At 45.1% G+C, this 23,014-nt stretch overlaps 1 protein-coding gene across 1 annotated transcript in view; it reads right to left on the bottom strand.

The window, feature by feature from the left end:
• The window catches only part of Hecw2 (HECT, C2 and WW domain containing E3 ubiquitin protein ligase 2), a 320,103-nt gene extending 297,884 nt beyond the window's left edge, over positions 1-22,219 (bottom strand). Inside the window, exon 1 of the mRNA XM_010631993.1 lies at positions 22,144-22,219. Coding sequence (XP_010630295.1) covers positions 22,144-22,198 — 55 coding nt within the window. The 5' untranslated portion in view covers positions 22,199-22,219. The remainder of the gene's footprint in view (positions 1-22,143) is intronic.
• Between the last annotated feature and the right edge of the window lie 795 nt (positions 22,220-23,014).

Raw genomic sequence — 23,014 nt, 5'->3', positions numbered from 1 at the left:
TTGGTACCAGGGATTGAACTCGGGTCCTTGCCTTTGCAAGGCAGGCGGCAGAACCTCTGAGCTAAATCCCTAGCCCTAGAGGGAAGCACTGGAAAGGGGTGTCTGCTTTCCCCTCAGGAACCAAGGGTCCAGAGCAGTTTCTGTGCATGGATCTGCAGAGCTCATGACATGCACCCTTCTGATCAGCCCTGACCACCTTGAAGGCCAGGGGTCTTTCTCATGTCCAGCAAGGACGAAGTGAAATGAATAGTGACCAGGCAACGCAGTGAGACTCTTCCTCCAGACCCACCAAGGCAGACTGGAGACAGCACTCAGGAGCTCTGAGATGTCTGCCGAGGCCAGAACACACATGGCTGCACCACAGACTGCAACCACCACTAGGTCCAGTTAGAAGCAGGCATGAGACGGAGGTGGCTGGAGGAAGAAGTGAGCCACAGCCGGTTCCATCACTGCTTGCAGTGCAGGGCAACAGAGCACATCCCGTGTGCAAGGACAGAGTCCTCAGGAGGCACAGCCCACAGGGAAGGCGGCTGCCACAGCATCAACACCAGCAGGCCAAGCTCCCCCTTGGGACAGGGGGCGGGGCTCTGAGACCTTCACCCCGGAGAGCCTGCCAGGACTGGGCCCCAGGGGCAGACCCCCAAGGGGTCCTAGATGGGGGTGGCGGTGGAGCTAGGAACCCAAGCACTGGGCGGGGCAGGTGCACATCAGAGACAGGGTTAGAGAGGCTCAAGTGCCAGAGCAGAGCAAACTGAAGGAGACGCCCAGCCCTGAGCACAGTGGACACCCAGCCCCTAGGAACTTGCAGGGACTGGCAGCCTGGGATCGCAGGCAGAGAGAGGACAGGGTAGAGCCCACAGCAGAGACAGAGGCAGGAGAACGTCTGGGGAGACTGAGGCTGAGACCAGCGGGGTAGGGACTGCATCAGCACTGACCCCAACAGTCCGCAGCAAACTAGAGGCTCTGAACACACTGGGCAAAGACAGCATTGTCCCGGGCCCCAGGATGCGTCCTAAGCAACACAGCAGGATCTGTATGTAATTACTCTTCTCTTTTTCTTTTTTTTTGCTTCTCTGGCAGTGTTCTGGTTCACCTCATCAGGACCGGTCTTCTTACGTATGTATGTGTGAAGGTAACATGTGAAACGGTATTCTCCTCTTGTTTCTACAACAGTCTACATCATACCGTCCATCACGTGATCCTGTATCAGCAGTTGCTTCACAGAAATCATCTGTCATCAACTGGGCACAGCTCCTGGCTCCTCTCTCATCCCCCACTTGCATTCTCTTCCTTCCTCCCCTTGGCTTACTTCCCCCACACCACCTCGCTCGTGCACTCTCTCCTTTGCTCTCTCTCTTTTCTTTTGCTTTGTATCTTTTTTTTCTCTTTCCTACATACTATCAGGATCAATCTAAATATCGTTAAGGTTCAATTTTTCTATGTTATTAAATTTTATTACTCTCCCATCTTTTCCTGGGATAGCAAACTAGTAGAGATCCCTTAAAACAAGTTTCCCAATTAAGTAGTTTTATGCATGGTTAGAGTCTCGATTGTTGATGTTACCAGTAGAGACTCTCTCCTCTCAAAACAGTGTTAGGGTCTGAACCTGGCATTTGTAACAGACTAGGAGGAACTCTCAAGAAGAGAGACATACCCACAACTCCGGGCACATTACGAAAAGAAAATCACTCACCAAGAAGACCCACACCACAGAGACAGCATTCCCATCTAGGCTGCAAATCTCAACACTTGATCACAATATAATGAGAAGTCAAAACAACAAGATGTTTCCAACAACTCTTAACAACTTCCACTGATACTGAAGTGGATAAAGTTCCAAAGAATTCAAAACGTTCATACTTAAAATGATTGAGAACAAAGAACAAATAATCACCTGAATCAATCCATTAATAAGATGATCAGTGAGATTTTAAAAGATACAAATAAGCAGCTGAATGAAGTAAGGAAAACAAAGCAAGATTTAAAAGTCTACTTGAGTAAAGACAGAGGTCATGAAAAAATATTCAAGCAGAAGCCCTAGAAATAAAAACCTCAATAAGTCAAGTTTTAAAAAACCAACTGAAAGTCTTGGCAGTGGGCAAGACGAATGAAAAGAAAGAATATCCAGACAAAGTGGACATACTGGAATATTTAGTCGGTAAGAAAATAAGAAACAGTGAAGACACTATCCAAGAGCTCCTAGACAACTACCAAAGAGCACACTTCAGAATCATCACCTTTAAGAAGGGTGTCAAAATGAGGCAAATGGCATAACAAATCTAATCCCTGAAAGTATTCCGAAAATGTCCCAAATCCCCAGACTGATGAGATCAATACCCAAGAAAAGGAGGCACACCAAGAAAAGAACACCTCTCGATGACAAGTCACAGTCAAAATTCAAGAACTCAGAACAAAGAGACTATCAGAGGAAAGTGCCAGATCACTTACAGAGGCAAACTCATGGGAATAACAGCAGATTTCTCAACACAAAACTCAAGGGCAAGGAGGAATTGGAAGGAAGTTTTCAACTCCTCGAAGAAAACAACTGCCCACCTAGATTACTATATCCAGCAAAAATATCTTTCCAGGAAACAAAGACCTTGCACAATAAAGAAGAACTAACGAAAATCAGGACCACCAAGATTGCAGAAAATACTTAAAAGAATCCAAAAAAAGATAAGGAGGACAACAACCACCACAACAGGCCACAGGAAAGAATAAATCACTGGGAGATTCTCTAAACAAACAATAAATAAATGAATCAAACAATGGAGAGCTAAAAGATGACAGGAATTAATGTATACCATTCAAAAATAACACTTTCCGTAAATTATCTTAATTTTCCAGTTAAAAGACAGATTGGCAGATTGGATCAAAAATCAAAACTCATCTATAAGTTACTGGCAAAAGATATACATCTGCAAAGACACACAAACACAGTGAAAGAATGGAAAATGACTCTCCAAGAAGGTAGGGCTGCAAAAAAAGCAGGAATTGCTGTACTTACATCTAACAAAGGTGACTTCAAACCAAAGCTAGTGAGAACAAAGAAGATCACTACATACTGTTAAAAAGAATGATTCGCCAAGAAGACATAACAATTGTAAACACATGCACCAAACATTGACGCACCCAATTTCATAAAACAAAGAACTACTTGACATAAAACAACAGACAGATACTAATACCGTCACAGAGGGGACTTTGATACCTGACTCTCGCCAGCAGGTCAACTACACCAAAAGCTCAGCAACATCAGAGTTGAATCACACTATTAAATGGATTTAATAGATACCTACAGAGTGTTTCATCCAACAACAGCTGAATATACATTCTTTTCAAAAGCCCTACAATTTTCTCCAAAACAGACCACATTTTAGACCATAAAGCCCATCTCAATAAATAAAAAAAGAACTGACCTCATGCATCTTATCACAATGGAATGAAACTAAAAATTAAAGGAAAAAATACAGAAACTACACAAACTCATGGCAACTGAATAGTATACTCTTGAACAATCAATTGGTCACAGATTCTAGTTGTTCAATGCCAACTGTAAGTTTAACTGAATCCTGCACCTACAGAAAAGTTATATTTGCCCCAGCAAAGTCATTTAAACAAAGCAAGGAACATCTAAAAGATCAGAGACAGATATTCTAGCCAAGTTATAAAACAAGTTGTAGCACATCTTTGTGCCATCTTACAAGAAACCTTTATTTTAATGGCAGGGTGAGGGCATTTGTGGGAGACCAATAGAACTCACCTCCCACTAACTACTGAGGTGCACTGGTTAGGTCGTCACTTGAGCAAGAATATTTCTGTTTTATATTCAGTGCTCCAGAGGTAAGCAACGCAGGCTGGAAGGGCTTCCACATCTAGCTCCAGAGGGCTGTGTCAAGCCCTACCATATCCCACTCAGCGGGAAGGAGGAAAGAGAAATGGAGGGTGCACCGTCTCCCACTGGACTGCACCTCGTGTCAAAGGCAGCGAGGAAAAGGAAACTCTCTGCCCCAGCAGAGGTGCCGCTGAGCGAACTGTGCTGTAATGCATTCTCTGAAGATCTTTCCTGTGCAGTTCTCAACACCTGGGGAAACCTGAATGAGGTCATCACAGCATGAATGATTTTAATTTAGGAACACAGCCCATTCCTTAAATAACACCAGTAAGAAATACTCTGTGAAGTCTCACACAGAACAGAGGTTCACAAAAGAAGAAATGAAAAGAAAGCTAAGCTCTGAGAGACAACCGGACAACTGCTACATTAAACAAAAGCTGGGAGGTCTGAGGATAGGCCACACCCTTGCGCCCAGCCTTCTTCGGTCACCTGAATTATGATTCCTAAATCACACGGGAAAGTAGCTGTCTCTTCTCTAGTTTAAAAACCCCCAAAACAGGTCATCCTAAGCAGTAAAGACACGGATCAGATGAAGCAGAATCTTCAGGCATCTTCCAATCGGTGCAACTTTGTTAGGACCACACAGCTCAACAACAGAAGTGTACAGTTTCACACGAAACTCTAGACTGCAAGTTCACAGCGGGGTGCTGGGGGCTGCTCCTCGTCCCAGGCCCGTCCACGTGTCTCTTCACCTCGTGTCTCTGCACCTCCACCTCCCCGTACGTATCTCTCTGGCCAAATTTCCCCTTCTAAGAAGACTGTCAGTCACACCGGCCCAGGGCCCACCTCAGTAAAGGCCCTAACTCCACAAAAGGCCACATCTGCAGCACAGGGTGAGGCCTCCCGCTTCAGTCCCTGCTCGGCAGCCCTCACGGAGCTCACGAGCCCTGGCCCTCGGAGCTGAGCGCTCCCTGTGGCTGTGACGGTGCCCTTCTGCAGCACCTCAGTGGGGATGCGTCCCACGGAGGGAGTGCGCGGTGTGAAGACGCAGTGTAACCAGGAGCCCTGGAGACAGCAGCCAAGGACGGCCGCCAGTGACGGCCGCCGGCCAGCGCTGCCCACAGCTGCAGCCCCAGTGTCGCTCCCAGGAGGGGCACCTCGTGGCTTTCAAGGAAATGGCCTCCTTCCCTTCCTCCTTAGCCTTACCACTCTTAAATGCAGCCCAGACAGTGAGCTTGCCTTTTGCCGATTTTTCAAGTGCATGTGAGCTAAATTGCACTGCAACATTATTTAGGTTTCTTTCCATGGAGACGAGTGTCATGCGTTCCCGCAGGGCTTTTCATCCACAAACCTAAACTAACCTAAATCCAACTCAAATGGTCAAACGACATTTTCTCTGATATTTCTCTCTCTCTCTCTCTCTCTCTCTCTCTCTCTCTCTCTCTCTCTTCCTGAACCCCACATCCTTCAATATCTATATCAAAGTCACATCTACAGAAACCTCTGGTGAAAACAGAGATTTCAGACTTGATAAACACACGTTTTATTTAAAGTTTCTACGTAGACAGATTACGATACAAGCAACTTCCCTCAGCACTGCCTCCAAAGACATTTTTTCCCAAAGAAACTGAAAAAGAAATGATACTCAAGCAAAGCGCGTTTGCCAGATAACTTGAGCTTAAGGCCAAGCTAAGGTACTGAACTGAACTGGGTCCTGGGCCGGGCTACGGGGTGAAGTGAAAGAGACGTGACCCTGTGACGGAGGGAACAGACACTCACTCCTCCATGTCTGCCTGACGAGCTGCACTAATGAGCACGACCCTCAGGGACCACCGCGTCGCCTGCCGAGCTCCGGGACCACGGACCCTCGCCCAGCTCTTGTTGGCTCTGCAGCGACTACAGATTTGCTCTTCACCAGCGCTGCTGACTGAGGTCTGCTGGAGCCTCTGGCCTTGCCAACCCGTCGTGCTGAACTGGGCAGCAGCAGTCTGCGACCCCAGCCGGAGTAGACACGACTCCGGGTAGCACGGCACGGTCACTGCGGCGGGGGACGGCCGGACTCCTAACCTCACACCGAAACCTAAGCAAAGATCACAACTTCTCCACCCAGACCTCACTCCCCGTCCTGATGATCACTTGATTTCTGACCCCAACTTAAAGCCGAGTCTAGACAGTGACGGGACCTCCCCCAAAAGGACTGGCAGTTGCAGAGCCCTCTGCTCCGCCCTCCAGATGTTTCTCTTCTGTCAAAAAGGAATCGAGACGTCACAACAGACTGGAAATTTTCATTAAAGTTCTTTAATAAGAAATCAGACTTTTCTTTCAAAATTACTATTAATGTTCAGACTATAAATCTTAACAGTAAAGACCCTCTTCTTTCTTGCTTGCTTGCTTTCTTTTTTTGGTACCAGAGATCAAACTCAGGACCTTGTACTTGCAAAGCAGGCGTGGTGCCACAGAGCTAAATCCAGGTGCTGCCCCTCTTATTTCTAATGCTCAGAGATAACCTGTTAACATTTTGACATGTATTTTTAGATTTTTTCTTTTTTGCTCATAAATAAGCCAATAAAGGGGTATGCAACCAAAAATAAAAATGAAATCACGATATAAACACTACAGTATGACTACCTTCACTACCTTTAAACTACACTGCAGGAGACGGACATAGCTCAGCGAGAGCAAGTGATCAGCACAAAGTCCTGGGTTCGAGCCTCAGAACCACAAATATGTATTGCAGAGACAGTTCGTGCCAGTATGTTTTTCTTTACAACCTAACTTTTAATGGCAAAATAGAAGCCCATTGTGAGAATGTACAGGAATTTATTTGACATCTATTTTATTTTATTTTAAATGCTGTGTGTTAATGCATAGCATTTAATGTTTCTAGACCCCCGCCTTTTTTTGGAGGTACTGGGGATTGAACTCAGGACCTTGTGTTTGCCAGGCAGGCGCAGCACCACTGAACTATGTTCCCAGCCCTTGATATCTATTTTAAAACTCTCTTTGGGGAGACTGACCCCCAAGAACCAGCAACACATATCTTCTGCATTGACCATCTGTTGTACCTTAAGACCAAATACAGTCAGCCAATCACATGCTTAGTTACAAGCAAGAAGATTAACAACTAAAAAGAATTTCTAATAAGATCAATGAAGATTTTAAATCTTCCATGCCTTATTGTTAGCATGTACATAAATAATACCAAACATTCAAACTTCTAATTGGGATGAAATTTAAGTGTCCCCCCCCAGCAAATATTCCACTGGCTCCAGGGCAACTAGGAAATTAAATAAAATCAAAATGGTCTTACAGTTGCCAGCAGAACCAACCAGGTAAACAGCTCTGCAGGTAAGTTAAGAAGGAGCCAAAGAAATGCAACACCTCCGGGACCAAAGAAATAAAACAAGAGGAAAACAACTGAGAGACACACCTACCTCGTGTTATTAGGAAGAAACACAATAACCTGCAGCCAAGGATGGGGGCAAAGGAAAGGTAGGTTAAAAAAAATAGTATAATTAGACACTATTTTTCAGGAACATTTGTATGAGACCTTAAAAATACCAAAAAAGAAAGAACCTGTCAAGCTGACAAAAAGTGACAGACTATAGAAAACACAAAAATTTCTGAATCACTGTACTCTAGGAGTGGAAAGATTAGTACCTGTTAGACATGACTCGGCGAAGTGGGCTTGTTTGCTGCTGAAACTATTCCAGATGATAATTCAAAGCACACAGATGCCTGGGTCTAATATGCTTCCGTACAGACCTGCATCTCTACAATTCAAGTCATCCAAATATCATAGCTGATAACTTTGCTTAAGCAGTAAACATTTTCCTTGGAAACTTAGGTGTAGGATGAATGTTCCCTAATTCCAAAGAGTCAGTATGCGTTGAAAACTGCTCTGCGTTTTGAGGGAGAAGCACAATGTTTAGTCAAGCACTACTTTTTTGCTTTTTATGAAGTCCTTGTGTGCAGTACACGACGGTTCCACTCACTGGGTGGCTCGGTGCAGGTACGACACAGCCTAACATTTTCATCCTCGTCCCCTCCCCTGCCTCCGGGGCTCTGCAATCTGACTTCAGGATCCAAACCTCGCCTGAAACTCCACCCACCCAAGTGGGTCTAATGTGCTAAGTGACTTCTTAGACGTGCAACACTTCTCATTCTGGATGTCCTTTCCCCAGCCCTCCGTACTGCTGCCTGTCATACTCCCTGACATTCCTGCCCTGGCCTGCGTGACAACACGCTCTCCTGAGCCTCTTCCCACCCCTGTCTTCTCTCACACAATTCACACACTGCCCAGAGGCTTACAGGAGAAGGCAGTGCCCTGGCTCCTACAGACAAAGCGAGAATGAGCACGTTCTGTTCTTGAGATCACAAGACATAAGATGCTGATGTTTCAACCCAAAACGATAATAAGAATTATTAGGCATGGTGCAGTTGACATGAAAGTAACAGGGACATCATGTTTACAGCAGCACAGTTTGTAACAGCTAAATCTTGGAAGCAGCCCCAATGCCCATCAGGCGGTGACTGGATAAGGAAAATGTGGCATTTTTTAATAAAACGGAGTACTACTCAGCCATAAAGAATGAAAAACTGGAAACATCTATAGGTAAATGGACGCACATTGAGGCCATACTCTTAAGTGAAATAAAAGGGACACAGGCATGAAAATACCAAATTGCTTCTCTGGTGTGAGAAACTGAAAGGATACGTGGGGATCAAAATGTATAATAGGGCCAGGGATTTAGCTCAGTGGTTCCACAGCCTGCCTCTCAAGCACAAAGTCCTGAGTTCGATCCCAAGTACCGAAAAAAAAAATTATAATAGATGATGTGAAATAGGAAGAAAAGTTCAATGAGGAAAGGGAAGTAGGGAGGAGGATGGGGGAAAGGAAAGAAGGGAAAGAAAAAATATGAGGTATGAAAACAAAGCTTTTATAAATAGGGAGGGTGGTGGGATTGAAGAGGGGGAAGGGGACTGGGAAAAAACAAGAACCAAGACGCATCATGTACAGGCAAAAATTCCCAAAGATGAATGTGACCATAATGTATCCCTAAAAGGTAGCAATAAATTTAATGAATAGAAAAAAGGAATGGGGCCACATTTACGATGTAAACTGAACCTAAGAATTTATGGTCAAACAAGGCTTCTTGCTGGATTCCACGAAGACCAGCATTAGGTCTGTTCAGGACACATTTACATTCTCCACACAAAGTGACCCTCGGGGCCTTGGCTGCGGAAATCCTTCTAGACTTCTCTAGGCAGCTTTCTGGTTTGCTTTCATGGCAACTATTTCTTAACTTTTCTATTCTAAAATTCCCCGACAGGGGGCCGGGGATTTAGCTCAGTGGTTCCGCCACCTGCCTCGAAAGCACAAGTACCAAGTTAGAGTCCCCGCACCAAAAAAAAAAAAAAAAAAAAAAAATCCCAGACAACCTCTATCTGTCCCTAGCCTCCAACTTCAGAGAAACAGAGTCCATTAGCAGAGCAGCCCTACTACTAAATAATGAGGTGCAGGGCAGTGTTACATTCCCTAGATCACCAGCCCAGCTCCTGAAAGGATCACACTGAGCGCAGAGGAAACCCCACACCCCTCCCTGCTTCCCAGGTGTCTGCCTCCTTCACCTGGGCCCAGGATGGGCTCACCTTCCTCTGTGGCTGACCGAGGGCCTCCAACACTGGCTTCATCCTACAGAGTGGAGAGAGGAGAGGCCAGAATGGAGTGGATCCGTCCTCTTTGCAGGTCAGGAGAAAAGAACTTTCAGATCCAAGCTCAAAACAAAGAATCTAGGATTCTATCTGCAACCTAGAACCAAAAAAGTTCTGAATCCCTATCTCACTTTACCAAAGTGTTTCATAATCTAGCCAGGTTCAGGCCCAGAGCGAAGCTAGTCAGGCCCCAGACCCCAGAAGAGCTAGGGAGTCAGGACCAAAGAGAGGAAAATGCTGCCCTTTCTGTCTTTTGTGCTTCCCACTTGCTACTTTCTAGGAATCAAATTCAGATAAATTAGAAGCTAGTAACCGCTCCTGCCAATCATGAGAAAATGATACATACAAGCATTCTTTTCCAGAACACCACTGTGTTCAGATTCTGCCCAGTGGTGTGGATTGTATCCAATAATTTGCTGTAGGCTTTAGATCCTACTTAATCAAAGTTGCAGGATCACAAAGGCCAAAAACCATAAGGTCTGGGGTGGTTTCAAGTTCATTTATTCATTCAACAAATATGCACGAAACCCTAGTTCTGCCCTAGACTCTGGGCACTCAGTGAAGCACAAGACACAAAGGCCACTGCTTACAAACTCCTGAGAAGGCAGAGAGAAAATAAGCAACCCAGTAAATAGAGCATCGCAAATGGTAATAGGTGTTTGCATTTCACCCTTCAACAAAATTATACTTCTAGGCACTGCTCAGCTGACACCAGGATCTTTAGCAGGCTGAAGCAGACCAAGAACACAGGGTAGGGGACTGCAGCAAATTGTTGGTGTGGGAACATCTGCATTTAAACTCTGCTCTGCAAACAACTCTCTGGAGAAGTCTTCAGGCTGATAGCTCGATAGTCCAAGAGGTGCTTTTTTAGGGCTTTATCGTCAACCAATATGATGCCCCCAAAGTGCATGCATCTGAGTACCAACAGCCACTCCACACAAGCTTCATAACGTATTTCAGTGATAGCATCACTCCAGGCAACCGGTGGCCACGCTGACACCCAACTCCAACAAAATGATCCGGCACCAAGAAGCACAGAAGCCAAGCAGCTGTGTACTAGGGATGGCGTCTCCAAGCCCCTCAGATGGGGGCAGAAAGATGCTTACAAAGGAAAAAACAAGTAACTCTGATCTGTGCGCACTGGCACAGTATCTCATCGACACTCACTGTCCTGGACAGTGGCCCATCTGCAGACTGAAGAAATTCCTGCCAAGTAAAGCCCATCTGAACCCTGAGACTTAAGCCAAACACAAGGAGGGCAGCGAAATGGGAGGATCGGCTCCAACACTGCACAGCATAGGCCCCACTGCCTGGAGTCTGCTTTGTCTTGCACATCACAGGAGGCGAACCACTTGTCCAATGCGTCACCTGGGAACTTCCCCTCGCCTCAAAACTCCTCTTCAGGTACCACTGCTACTTCACTTTTTCCCAGCTTCACTCCCCAGTAAGCAATGGGATCGGGGACACATTGATCCACAAATATTAAGTTGATATTGCAGAAGTTGAACCAAGAGAAACAATGAGGAGCAGGCTCTCTTGTGGACAAAATTGTTGGTTTAGAAATTACTTGCAGTGTTTTCCCAGCCTCACAGAAAACTAACCACGACGAAGGACCAGAGACTCTCTGCTGAGGACAACAGACCATGACCAGTGAGGACCTCGGGCCCAGGGCTGGTCAGGCTGTGCACAGTGCTCTGCCCTCTTGTACAAAAGGCCAAAAGGGGCTGTGAGGTCACCCAGAATCAGGACACTAAGAATAAGGACAAGTACGGCCTACATTAAAAAGGAACAGATTTTCTTCACACAAGACTAAGGAAAGCCAACCAGTATTGGAACAGCGATTACAAAATACAACAAACTGAGTAGTTAGTAAACAAAAGAAATGTATTTCTCAGCGTTGTGGATGGTGGGAAGACCAGGAGGGGGCAGAGGCAGATCTGCCTCTGGTGAGCACTTTCTCGCTGCCTCTGGGAGCAGAAGGGACAGTGGCTCTCAGGGCCTCTTTTCTATGATCAAATAAACTTCAAAAGAATTTAAAAGTTAAATATTTAATCATGTCATCTATTTTGAATATGCCACTGAAACAACATTAGCAAGATCAAAATCTACAGAGGACCTACCTACAAGTCCTTCACAGTCTGTCTTCAAACTTCCCCTCCAGCCATAACCCTGCTTCCTCTTCCGCCATCACAGCTTCTGAGGGGGCCTGAAATGCTCTCCATGCGCATCCTCACGGTCTTCCTCAGCTTTTAGTTCAAGGTCACTTCCTGGACCTGCCCAAACAGGTCAGTTACTCTAGAAGGTATTTTTAGGTCACCCTTTCCCACTCCTTCAGAACACTTAGCACAGTTTCAATTTTATGTATGAATTTAAAACAAATTAGAGTCTGTTTTTTTTTTTTCCCAGCATTACTGAGATGTAACTGACGAGTGAAACTGTACATATTTAAGGTATGTGATGGTTTGACAGATGTACACAATGTGAAATGATTACCACAATCAAGCTGACATGTCCCTCTCCTCACACAATCCACTGCCGTCACACGCATTGCTGTATGGTAAATCTCCAGGACTTACTCATCTTCTAACCGAAAGCTCCTACTTACCCTATGACCAACTCCGCCGACCCCTGCTAAGCATCCTTCTGCTCTGTTTCTGAGTATAACATTTTCAGATTCCATTTTATCAGTGCAATCACAAAGTACTGATTTTCTATGCCAGACTTCTTTCACTTAGCACAAAGACCTCACTCATTAAGGTCTATTTTCTACTAGACTAAAGACCCAAAGGGGTAAGGATAACTTCTATTGTCTAGTACTGCCACATAACAGGAACCCAGTCAATATCTGAGGAATTAGAGTAAATGGCTGAAAAAAATGAACTAAAAATAAGATGATCACACAATCCTGGAGTGGAAATAGCCTCACTAGGCAGAAACTGTAAGCTTAAAACTATAAATTTGACAATTAAAAAACAAAAATCTCTATCCATCTCTAATACGCAGAAATTTAAAAGAAATTAAAAACTGAAAAAATATGTTTGCAATATCCTGATTAAGAGTTGACAACCTAGCCGGGCCTGGTGGTGCATGTCTGTAATCCCAGCACTCGGGAGGCTGAGGCAGGAGGATCGCTGTGAGTTCAAAACCGGCCTGGGCTGCACAGTGAGTTCCAGGTCAGTCTCAACTACATAATGAGACCCTGTCTCAAAAAAAAAGAGTTGACAACCTTAAAAAGTAGAACATTTTGCAAATCAAAAACCCTCCAAAACCACAGAAAGGACAGAGACAAGCAGTCTTGGAAGAATATAGTTTTCAAGTACAGAAAGTAAAACTTTAATATTTTTACTTATGAAACTGATAAATGTAGAAAATTATCATGGCCAGTGTTATAAAGTGAGTATCAACATGAATTCTATAGAAATATAAACCTGTAGAATTTTTCTGGAAGGCAGTTTTGCAATATATACAAAAGTCTATCTATCTAGCCTTTGAACCAGCAATTTCTCTTCCAGGGACTTAGCCCAAGGAGAAAATAATTCACTACAAAGTTACTTATAGAAAAATAAATATAAATAAAGGCTGAAAACAGCACAAATATCCAACAATAAAGGAGACAGGAGGTGGAAAGTTCATGATGATTTTTATGGTGGTTGTTTTATTTTACATTTTCCACAATGAATATTTGTTTTATAATCCAAGACTAATAACGAAAAAATTAATAATACCTAACACATTTATAAAATGTGCTTATGGTGGGGTGTGGTGGTGCACATCTGTATTCCTAGCATTGGGGAGGCTGCAGCAAGAGGATCGCCACCAGTTCAAGGCCAGCCCGGGCTACAGAGTGAGCTCCAGGTCAGCCTGCACTATAAAGAGAGAGACCCTGTCTCCAAAAATATTAATTAATTAATCAATGAAAAAAATGCCTATCTTGTGCAAAGCCAATACTAAACATTTTACAAATATTACTTCATTAATCCTGAGGTGGGTACTGATCCTGTGAAGTAGGTACTATCATTATTCCTGTTTTAAAGATGAATAGATGTGATTCAATCACACCTAGTAATTTTCTTACATCTAAAGTTATTTTTGTAACCCTTTCCCAAACAGCAAACAGGCAAAGATAAAAATAAGCAGGCACAGTATTCAGACCTAAAACAGTTTCAAAGTCCAGATGTGGGCTCTGGGGTCAGATTCAGGGAAGACAGGGAGAGATGGGAAACAGCTGTGACTAAAGATTCTGGAGCAACTCTGATGAGCGGGTAGGCCTGTGCCTCGCCGTGTAGTCTGCCACACAAGCGGGATCCTGAGTTTGGGATGCCCACACCCTTCCAGCAGCCTCAGCGCCCCTCCCCGAGCCCAGGCCGCAGCCCACAGCCTTCTGCGAGGAGCCAAATCCCACACACCGTGGCATTCCGCACGCCACAGGCCCCTCCCTCGCCCCGCGCATCCCATCCCGGACACACGCACGCCCTGCCCTGGCACAACTGAGCGTGGCAAAGCCTCTGTGCAGGTGGAAGCCTCAGCTCTCAGGACCTGGACGGTGCCACTCTGGCTACCAGGAGTCACCAAGAGGACGCTCAGCCGGCCAGAGTCACTAGGGAACAGATGGGGCAGGACCAGCGTGGCTGGGCCGGCAGGAGGCCCTGGCGAGGAAGGACTCGTGCCCCGTGGGCTCGGCGATGGGTGCCCCTACTCCGCGGCCACCGCTCTGTGCCGGGCTCCGGGCTGGGCTCTCAACACGGCTCCTGGCTGGTAGAAACGGCACCATTTTCACAACTATGGGGCGCAAAGACTCAGGAATTGCTGCAAGATCACAAGACTGACAAGCAGGAAGTTGACACCAAATGTGAGTTCAAGTCCAGGGCCCTCTTTCACCACACCACAGATGCACACAGACCACACCTGAGATTCCCTGCGTCAGGCACACCTGCCTGGCTCCTCCCCACAGGAGAGGTGCGACAAAGCTGCACAGGGAGGGGAGACCTCATCCCCTCAGCATTACCCCAGACCTAAGCTCAGTCTCCAGAGAGCGGGGAACCCCGGTTCTCCCAGACGCCAGGAACGTCCCTGAAGCCGGGCCGGGGGAGGGCCAAGTGCAGTTCTGCTCCAGCCCCATCCCTAAGTATCAAGGGACCCAAGAGGCTGCCCCACCGCGTCCAGGGCACACACGGTCACCATGCCGACAGCAGAGGCACGGCCGCAGCCAGCTTGCACACTGACGCCTGACTCCAAGGACGGGGCCAGCTCGTGTCCGGAAAGGGAGGGACAGCTCCCAGCTCTCCAGCCAAGGCTGGCAAAATGACCCAAACATCTTTCCGAACGTGGCACCCATCTTGGGGTTTGAAAACATCTTCCATCTTCTCAGAAGTTAGAAGGAAGAGTGTGGGAATCTCAATAGCTGACAGCTGCAGGGAGCCAGCTGTTCCCAAGACAGAGCTGGAGTCCTTTCACTGGGAAAGGATTTTCTTAAGTGCGCTGTTTAGTATCTGGTGCTGCCCCATAAAATGCAGCTGTGTCTCCGCGGCGGACCTGCAGAGGCAACACTCGGCTGAAAATGCTTTCCAGTGCTTCTGAACCTAATCTGCATGAGAGCCTCTCAGAGAAGGTGTCACTGTCACTGTCACCAACACCGTGAAGGCTCTGATTCTCCGGGTTGGGAGCGGACCTGAGTCTGCATTCTTGGGTGAAGCACCACAAAGTCCTCGCCGCGATTCCTGAGATTTTCACGTACCGCCATCCCCCGGATCTCGCAGAAATTCCCTACTGTGTTAATTTCTTCTTGACGTGTGGCTCCACAAGACCTCTCTTTTATAGAAACAAATGACAGAAAAGTAGCTTCTTAAACCAGCTATTCCCGAAATGGACTGCGCAGACCCCTTCCAACCTCCCCACACAGGAGGCCGCAGGATGAGAGCCTTCCCTACCCCACAGCACAGCAACATCCAGCCGCAAGAAAGGGGTACAGATTCCAGCAAGGTACCCAGTCACGAAAACACTCACGGCCAAGACAGAAAGTGCACACCCAAAATAACGACGTCAGAACAGACTCCCGGGTGCTAACTGGAAGAGCCAGACACCTGGCTGATTGGAAAACCGTGGGCCTCAGCCGAGGTCCCGTCCCTTCCCTTCTTCCTAAGCCTCCCAACCTCCAATCAAAGTAGAAGCACCACCAGAAGTCACGGGTGCTAAGACCGACACTCTTCATGTATTTTAAAGGCAGAAAGAAGCACAGCTGCGTGTGTCTGAACTTTAATAGAGGGCCTCCACTCAGTACGCATCACAGCGCCGACTCCTGAGGAGCCTTAGTGCTGAAAATTAGTGACAGTCTTCTTCCTCTTCTGAGTTACTGACTTAAACTGTTCTCAACGGCAATTCCGAGAGAGATGAGAAATACAGAAAGTAGGTCAACTGGATGCAGAGAAGCAGAGGGTTTTTTTTTTATTGAGTTTATGGTACAATCTAGGTATACATTATCGGGAGCCGGGTGTGGTGGCGTACTCCTTTAATCCCAGCACTTGGGAGGCTGAGGCAGGAGGATCACTGTGAGTTCGAGACCAGCCTGGGCTACATAGTGAGTTCCAGGTCAGCCTCAACTACATAGTGAGACCCTGTCTCAAAAAACCAAATAAAAAAAGTTCTGTCCTGTTGGGTTTTGGACCGAGGATTTAGCTCAGTGGTTCCGCCGCTTGCATTGCAAGCGCAAAGACTCGAGTTCGATCCCCGTACCAAAACAAAACAAAACAACAACAAAAAATGATATGCAGAGGGTTTGTTTAATTGAAATCTGGGCAAGGTAATGGACAAAAAGCACCAGTGAATGCAGGCTTCACAGCTGTATTTCCCGAGTGCACGAAAAGAGGGGGACAGAGCAAGAGTGCCCCAAGGACAGCTGTGGCCAGGCTCTCTCCACCCCAGGTGTCCATGCCATTCCGCATTTCTGGGCCCTCCGAGGGTACCGGGGGCAGCTCCTAGTTTTACTCTGACTCACAACCCAGAAAAGGTCCCACCAACTTTGAGAAACACACCAAACAAAAGCCAGACCCTTGATGTGCTGAAAACCTTCAATAAGTCAGTCACACACACACCACCGAAACTACAGGAAAAGAGGGCGGCCCAGCAACTGATGGCCGAAGGAAAATAATTTGATAGTGTGAAGTGTCTGTGCTATCTTTATTTACTTTATTACAAAATAATTCTAACTTTCAGTCACAGAGAAATGTATTCCTGAAAACAAGGAAGTGCGTGAAGACTACAGGGGTTTGGTGCAGCAAACAGAGGAACTGGCTGGACAGGGACCTGCGGGCTGGACTTGGGCATCGGCATCAGTGTGCATAATGCTGGTGACAACCGGCTGGACACATTTAGTCTGAAAAATCCAAGAATCCAGATTAATATGGAGGGAGGACATGGGGGAAACTTCTTGCAGAATGCCATTAGATGAATAGGGGATGACAGGGTTAGAAAATCACCCCTTTGCACCCCAAAGTAAAGAATTCAGGTAAGAGTCACTCGTGAAGGCTAACAGTGCCTTGGACAAGGCTTTCGGGAAACAGGGTATGGTGTGGTGTGAAGCCCCAGCCTGAAGACTACCTAGGAGTCCCATGGGCAGGGGTCTGTGGGAGGCAACAGTGGTCCCCACAGTCACCAACAGCAGGGCCACGTGGCCTCCAGAGCCCTGCATGGGAGTGGTAACCACCCAGATGTCTTCTCACCAAAATGCCAAACCCAAGTCTAAAACTCTGGCCAAGGCAGATCGATATCCAGAATGTGGGTCATCCTGCCACTGGTATAACTCTCCAGCCATCAGAAAGCAGAGCAAAATAAAGGGCAGAGAGAGTCTTCTAGATTAAAAAGAGACTACAAGACAATCAAATGCAAGGCATGAATTTTTACTGCATGGTGAATCAAAAAAGTTGGGGGATAACTTCTAATATAAAATGTATATCCGGGCCGGGGACAGAGCTCAGTGGCACCACGCCTGCCCGGCAAGAACAAGGTCCTGAGTTCGATTCTCAATAATGGAAAAAATGTATATGAGATGATATTACTGGATTCTGGTGAATCAGGAAAAGATTCAACAACAATAACAATGGTGTTAAGGGTGGGAGAACAACTTTGTTCATAAGCATTGATGAGGGGTGCTCAATAACAACTACAACATATTTTTTAAAGGTTCAGGAAATATGTACATAAAGAGAAAATAAAAGTAACAGGATGCTAACAATGGATCTAAAAAAGTATTATGAGTGCTTCCTTTTCAAAGTGAAAGGCTGGTGAGAAGAAAACTAAACATTCATTAATGTTTTTGCTTACTGACAATTTATTTGTTCTATAAAAGTTTATGTTCCTCCACTGAGCACTGTGACACACACCTGTAATTTCAGCATTCTGGGAGGCTGAGGCAGGAGGATTGCAAATTCTAGTCCAGCCTAGGCAATTTAGCAAGACACTATCTCAAAAAAAAATTTTTTTTTTTAATTAAAAAGGGCTGGGAAGTAGCTCAGTGCAAAAGCCCTGTACTACATATAAACACTGAAGTTTTTATATTCCTCATCCTCTTGCCTCCTACCATAGATCTTCCCATTATTAACTGAACCTTGGCGTTAGTAACAGTTCCAGGCACCTCTAAACTATGCTCTCAACATTCCAAACTTCTACAGATCATAATAAAATACAATTACACATAAAACAGAGTATCGGGTTTAATAAGCAAGACAGTCCACAACACACAGCAATAAGATGTGGGTGGCAATTTCTGTTTCTGGGCTTTGATGTTGTTTCCCCGAATCCAAAGCCGTCTCAGTCCAAGATCACATCGCAGTCCAACTGAACAGACTCGACGCCTGGTGGGTGCAGTGACCCACGAAAGAAGCTTGCACTTATTCCAGAACTGTGTATCTTAAAAAGTATCCAAAGCTGCAGGTTAAATTAGTGAGGACTCGATCTAAATTTGGGGATTTGATCTAAAATTGATCACGACAAAGCAGATGGCACACAATCTCTTTCAACATTTTGTCCAAAAAAAAGCAAAACAAGAAGAGATTCTTCTGCAACAAATGAACATGCTTTCAATTTAGGGGGATGCAGCATGCTCTTACTTCCTTCCCATGTCCTTGTCAGCAAAGGAAGTGAGAACAAACGGATTCAGAGGTCAGCATCCTTATCTCCAAAGCACTTTTTCAGCAGATGTAGATTCCCTCTTGTCCAGACTAACATAGTTTCAAAAATGAGTGAAAATCCTTTTGTAACTTCCTAGTCACTTATCCTTATTTCTTGACCAAACACTGGGTCCTGATAAAGACAGCTGTCCTAACCTGTAACAAGTGACCGTTAGTAAGGAAACTAAAACTCAAAAGAAAGTTATCTTTCTTATGAAAATAGATTAAACCCCCCACCGGGTGGCTTGTATCACTGGTGGTACAGACAGACTGAATCACTTTTATCGGTCTTTTTTTACTAGTCAAATTAATAAAGATCCACAGGTAGCACCACTTATAAAGCTGCCTGGCAGGGAGACACCAGTTACAGCCCCATCTTGCACACGTTCCATGTTCCATTGTCGCTACCAAAGTAAAGTGCACGATACTAGATCACCGTCCCTCCTTTCAAACCAGACAGTAACATCAGCAAATCCTCTCTACCTTGGTATATCTTTAGGCTTTTCTTTCTCTTGGAGTTAGTAGAAGGTTTTGCAATTCACGGTCTCCCCAAAGAGCAGCAAACAACTTTTAAAATTACACAGGCATTTTAGAATTCTCCCTGCTGCACAGATCCACATGCTAGGTTTATCCTGCCAAATAAATGGATTGTTTCTAATGATGACCCATTTTAAGTGAAAAAAGACATCTAACTAAAATTTTTGCAAGTGAAATCAAATTACTCCAATGGACGACTCACCTCAAAACCTACTTACGTTTTATCCACATTAAAACCATTTTAAGAAATAATATGAAAGGTTATTCCATCAACAATACTCGTTAAAAAAACAAGCCCAGGCCAGGGATTTAGCTCAGTGTTTCTGCCACCTGCTCTGCGAGCTCAAGGACCTGAGTTCGATCCCCAGTACAAAAAAAAAGCTTAATTTTTTTTGAAAACTACATGTGTTAGTAATGGGAAGAAAGGGGCTAAAGGTGTAGGGAAGGTGGGATGGGTAGGGGAAGGGTAATAAGGGAAAAGAGAAAAATGTGAGATAATGAAAAGATGGAAATAAAGTGTTTGTAGATGGGGAGGGGAGGAGGGGTGAAGGAAGGGCAGGGACAAGGGGAAAAATGAGAACCGAGACCTGTCATGTAGAGGTACAAGAGACAAAAAGAAAAGATGGTAATAAAGAGTTTGTAGATGGGGAGGGGAGGAGGGGTGAAGGAAGGGCAGGGACAAGGGGAAAAAATGAGATCAAAGACCTGTCATGTAAAGGTACAAGATCCCGATAACGAATGTAACTGTACTGTATACCTAAATGTACCAATAAACTCAATTAAAGCTGAAAAAATAAATAAATTACAAAAAAAAAAAACTACATGTGTTGATTATATACCATCGATAGTCTCAGTACCTTTTAACTGCTTAAAATAGTCCTGAAGTAAAATGAACACTGCTTACAAGTTCTTTAAGCACTAAAACAATCAAGCAACAGTTGACTCTGGTCCTTGGAACATCTTCATAGCTAGAAGCTAACACTTATTATGCATATTTTATATGCCAGAAAATATAAATAATTTCAATGTTTTACTTAACCCCCAAGACGATCACTGAGGCAGATACAGCCATTATGACCTTTGAGAAAGGAGGAGATAAACTCTGGACACTTGGTAACTGGCGGATCGCAGGTCTTGCGCCATGGGTGACAAGGCAGGCGCGACCCTCGGACCCATGACCTCACCAAGGGAACCCAGGCACGAGGGATGCACACAGCCCAGCGTCTGCCACTTCCTGGCCTCCTTCTCCTCCGGGGCTGCAACATGGGGACCAGAAGCCTCCTCCGCCACACAGCGGGGGACAGCATGTGTCCCGGACAGCCTGACCAGCTTGGTAGCAGTGAGAGAACCCGAGGGAGGAGGTCAGGCAAAAGGACACTTGGATCCTGGTCCAGCCACTGTGTCCGGAGAAGCATCTCAGGCACACGTAGCTCACACCTGCATAGCCATGGGGTCACGGAACACTGACATGGGTCACTGTCACCAAGAAATCTCAGAACCATGACGCTCCTGCCTCACACGGTAACAACGCAATAGTAGGAAGCCTTGACAAACCTGATCCTAGATTAATGCCATTCCTCCCTAAATGGAATTAAACAGGAAGCGCTAAAGTCTTCTTACATTTTGGAAATATAAAAAAATGGAATATTTTATGTCTTCAAGATTTGAAGAAAAAATATTTTCAGTGTTGGCAATTGCACTCAGCTTGGGCCCTGGGCCCAGGCTTATTAATGTTATTGTTGCTGTTGTTTTTTGTTTGTTTGTTTTTGGTACCAGTGATTGAACTCTGGACCTTGTGCTTGTGAGACAGGGAGTAGAACCACTGAGCTAAATCCTCAGCCCTGCTGTTGTTATTTTATGTTGAGACAAGGTCTTGCTGAATTGCTCAAACTGTGCAATTCTCCTGCCTCAGCCTCTCAAGTAGCTGAAATTACAGGTATGTGCTATTTAACTGACAAACGATAATTTTTTAATTCTATCTATCACAGCCATCCTGGAAACTATAGTGTCATTTTCTTTTTCTTTTTTCTTTTCTTTTCGTACCAAGGATTGAACCTGGAACCTTGCATTTGCAAGGCAGAAGCGGAACCACTGAGCTAAATCCTGGCCCAATGTCATTTTAATATAATACTAAAAATAAAACAATAAAAAACATTTCAAACCCATACCCTTTAGATTCACTGAATTAGTCTAATGGGAGATTTTGCATATTTTGCTACACTCATTCTCTCGTGTTGTCTTTTCATTTTCAAATTTAGCTAAGGACCCCTTAGAATTTCATTCACACAAAGTCACCTATGTGTCTTTAAAAACTGGGGGAAAGGCCTCAAGACACTCATATCTCAATGAAAATGCCCTACGATGCGGCAGTTATTTTCCTAGTCTCATTACATAAAGCTACAGTCCCTAGAAGCATTTTGGTGCTGCCAATTTAAAAACTCATAGGTACTGAGTTTCACCCTCTCCTGCCTCCTACAAAAAGCAGACTATAGGTATGAGTGAAATTAAATGAAGAAATGAAGAGCCTACCAAAGCACTAAACAAAAAACTAAGAAATCACACAGAAACAAAAACTATCTCCAGTATCAACTTCTCCTTGATACATCCACACCAAAACTCAAGGGAAACGCCTTCTGTGTGCTTCTTCCAAACGACACATTTTCCCCTGAAGAAACTTTCACTTTGTCACATTATTTTTCTTACAAAGAATTAACTACACGGTAAAATTTTAAGAAAATTACTAGAGTTAACTAGCCGACGAAAAAAACTACCAAGTGACACATATCCGTACATGCTTCCATTCGAAGCAAAAAGAAACCAAGCGCATGCTCAAAAAGATTGCAAGCACGGGCTCAAAGAGAGGCTTATAAATCGTGTTCGCAGGGGAGCACTCACGACAGCTAAAAGGTGGGAGCATCCGAATGGGCACCAAGGAACTGGCGGAAGTCATATGCGCCGCCCATGTACGGTGGAATCATTTCCGGTCTTAAAAGGAAACACGTCACGGTGTGGGTGACCCGTGAGACCATCACGGAAATAAGCAAGTCACGAAACAAGAACGCCATACAACACTTAGGAGCACGTATTCAAATTCACAGAGAACTTTTGGTGGGCGCTGCGGAGGCTGGAGGGAGAGGAAACTGCAGTGTTTTGTTGAATGGATGTAGAATTCGAGTCCTGAGAGACAAAAGAAATTCTGGAGATAGGTTGTATCATAACATGAATGGACTTAACATTATCGGATTGCACATCAAAAAAATAGTTAAGATGGAAAATTTTACATGTTGTAAAAAACCAAATGTGCCTCCCCAACATTCCTATATCAAAACTCCACTCCAGCTGTGATGCTACAACATCTGGGTATTTGGCCTATGTTCAGTAATGTGGTCAGGTGGATGGAACCCTCCAAGTGGGAATGGCACCCTTGTAAGAAGAGGCCAGAGGCTTAGCCACTCCCTTCCTGCCCATCCAGGACACAGCAAAAAATCAGCTGTCTGTAGCCTCACCAAGAATCCAAACCCAAGAACCCTGTTTTTAGACTTTCAACTTTTTAAGCACTCCACTTACGATGTTTTTGTTTTGCTAGAACAGCTAGAGCTAACTAAGATATACGTATTTCACTGTAATTTTTTTTTTCCTGAGCACGGTGGCACATGCCTGTTGTGTGGCTACTTGGAAAGCTAAGGAGGAAAGGATTATTTGAGTCTAGGAGTTTGAGGCCAGCCTGGGCAAAACAGCAAGACCCAGTTCAAAAAAAAAAAAAAAA

This window comes from Fukomys damarensis, unplaced genomic scaffold (assembly GCF_012274545.1).
Source record: "Fukomys damarensis isolate Sample0158 unplaced genomic scaffold, DMR_v1.0_HiC HiC_scaffold_26, whole genome shotgun sequence".
NCBI classification, from domain to species: domain Eukaryota; kingdom Metazoa; phylum Chordata; class Mammalia; order Rodentia; family Bathyergidae; genus Fukomys; species Fukomys damarensis.
The sequence above is the reverse complement of the archived record's forward strand: the minus strand, read 5'-3'. Positions and strand labels throughout refer to the sequence as shown.